This window comes from Montipora capricornis, chromosome 8 (genome assembly GCF_036669925.1).
Source record: "Montipora capricornis isolate CH-2021 chromosome 8, ASM3666992v2, whole genome shotgun sequence".
Taxonomy (NCBI): domain Eukaryota; kingdom Metazoa; phylum Cnidaria; class Anthozoa; order Scleractinia; family Acroporidae; genus Montipora; species Montipora capricornis.
In genome coordinates, this window is record NC_090890.1 from 49,211,848 (window position 1) to 49,214,347 (window position 2,500).

General features: G+C 42.5%; 1 protein-coding gene across 1 annotated transcript in view; it reads left to right on the plus strand.

The window, feature by feature from the left end:
• LOC138060525 (protein sidekick-2-like) overlaps window positions 1-2,500 on the plus strand; it is a 50,963-nt gene that overhangs the window by 36,613 nt on the left and 11,850 nt on the right. Inside the window, exons 22-24 of the mRNA XM_068906332.1 lie at window positions 353-423; window positions 1,424-1,655; window positions 2,426-2,500. The exon at window positions 2,426-2,500 is cut by the window's right edge and continues 41 nt beyond it. Coding sequence (XP_068762433.1) covers window positions 353-423; window positions 1,424-1,655; window positions 2,426-2,500 — 378 coding nt within the window. The remainder of the gene's footprint in view (window positions 1-352; window positions 424-1,423; window positions 1,656-2,425) is intronic.

The following is a 2,500-nucleotide window of genomic DNA, read 5'->3' on the forward strand; positions in this document are numbered from 1 at the left end:
GAAGTAATTTAACGTAGCCGACGCAAAGCGCGGGAAAATGTGCACGCGCGAGCCACGATTGGTTTTGGCGCGAGAACTTTGAACCAATTACTGAGTGAAGTAATCATAAACCAAAGCAATTCTTGGGTTTCACTCACTTGATCAACAGCCATGTTTTTCAACGAAAACAAAAGAAGACGTTAGCATAATAATAGCTTTCAATTCCCGGAGGATTGGATCGGGACACCAACATGGCCGCCATTTCATTGTTTGGGGACACCAACATGGCGGCCGTGACGTCATGTAAAATCAAGAATTTCGACACTCAATTGAAAATCACTTTATTCGTCACTTATTTGCTGTCTGTTTTTAGTGCCGACTGGAGCTCCTCGGGACATCAGGATACGATCTGCCTCTCCAACATCCCTTCTTATTGAATGGACGGTTAGTTCCAGTTTTTAAGGTGGCTATGAATCTCCTCAGAGATTTTTTTAAACTTTGCAGAGAGTTTTGTCTGATCCTGATAATCACTTTCCAACAGTTAAAATTGGGGGTCACGTAGGTTGTTTTTTAAGTGTAAGGCGTAGCGTTTAAAGACAAATTATAGGGCGTTATTAAGTGGTTCTTTTGTTTCCATGGTGAACTGCTACGTCACGTCAATAAGGGAGTCTTATAAAGGGTGTGTTCGATTGACTGTATTCCGGAATAGGAATTCATGGAATAGAAGTTAGAAATCCTTCGATTTTAAGGAGATTCACTTTAAAATTGTCAAACACCTGCTAAAATGCTATTTTAAACCATAGTTAATACATGTAGGCTGGCTATGAAACTCGACAAGTTTCTTTGTTTCATGTTTTTGTTCGTGTTTTTGGCCTTGACCCTGCACAAAACCTGACGAAAACACGCTTTTTTCGGCAGGATAACCAATCAAAAGCTTCGACTAATTTATTCGAAAAACAACCAAAAACAAAAGATTGTGCAGGGTCACGGACGGTTCAACATCTAATTGCGACTGTATTGTTCCTGCTTTTGAAATTCCCAGGGTCTCATAACCAGTCCCTAGATTAACTATATTTAAACAGATCTTGATTATCCTTGTTGCTTCAAGACGCCAGGCATACCGTTTTAAATCATCACTCATCGTATTCTCATTCCGGAATACGGTCAATCAAACGCACCCTAAGCAATCATTAGTGTCTCATGTGGTACCATAACGTTGCCGTTGTTTGAAGCAGTTGGGTAAATTCAATCCTTCCAAATGAAATAGTGCAGTTTGTATAAAGTGTTAAAACTGGTTTGAGCTTTCTTAACTGGGCGCTTCGTGAGGATGATCCAAATTGGGCGCGCATCTCATTTCTTGGAATCCTGCCTTGACGAATCGAAAATCGCGTTATCAATTCAAATCAAGTAACAATGAGTCTTGTGTATGCTTTTGTTTTTCAAGGCTCCTTACCCTCAAGAACTCGGTGGAACTCTGAATGGCTTCATAGTGAAATACAGGGAGCAAATACCTGGTGCCAGTGGCTTCACTGAGAAGAGCCTGCCCAAGAGCGCTCGCCAACATACTCTAAGCAACTTGAAAGTTTTTACACGGTACGCAATCAAGGTAGCGGCCGTGAACGAGAAGGGGCCTGGACCATATACACCTCTCTATGACGTAACAACAGGCGAGAAACGTAAGTGGCGTTGATAGTCGTGAATCCAGGGGTGGTTCTCTGTCCGGCATTGATTGACCATTTTCCGTGTACTCAGTTGCGCGCAATTGAATTAGGTTATTACCGTTCGTGATTGGATTAAAATCACGCGCCCCGTTTTCATCCAATCAGATACGCATTTTTTCGCGCTGCCTGTAAAAAGCATGTGATGCACATTTCGCATGCCAGGACATTAGTCTCCACTGGATTTTTTTTTTAGTGTCAAGACAAGTTACAAGGGAAAACAACTCACCCCCCCGTTACCGTAACAAAACGTCGAGTGCGTAAGCTCTCTGTTGTTGGTTTCCCTGTGATCAAACCAGAGAGGCTATGTTTTTTACGGAAGCATAAGAAAATATCTGCATAAGAAGAGAGCTTAACTCCAGCAGAAGTAGTTTCTGGGTGATGAGCACTGTTTCGTTGTTCAGGGACATCCAAACGGCTGTAAAAACCAAGAATAATCACTATGTTTCGGTTTTTCAGCGTGCGATGAAATAGCTTGCGCAGCAAGTGTTTCTGTACGGCGGAAGAGCTCCAAAGAGATTTTTGCTCATCACAGCCTCGCGAAAACGGAAGCGAGAGCAAACTCTGAGAAGGCGCCTTTTGAGCTCTTGCTGAGATTGTTATCAATTGAAAGCGATCAAATTGTTATGAAACATTTTGAGTTCGCGTCTAGCTGTGGTGGTGGTGTGTGTGCTCCATTCCTTACTAACTGGCATGACTGATTAAGTTTTCTACTGTTTCGCTTTTAGCGCCATCTGAATCACCGAAGAATGTGAAGAAAGTTGCTGTGACTAGAACATCCATAGCTATCAGCTGGGTAGCGC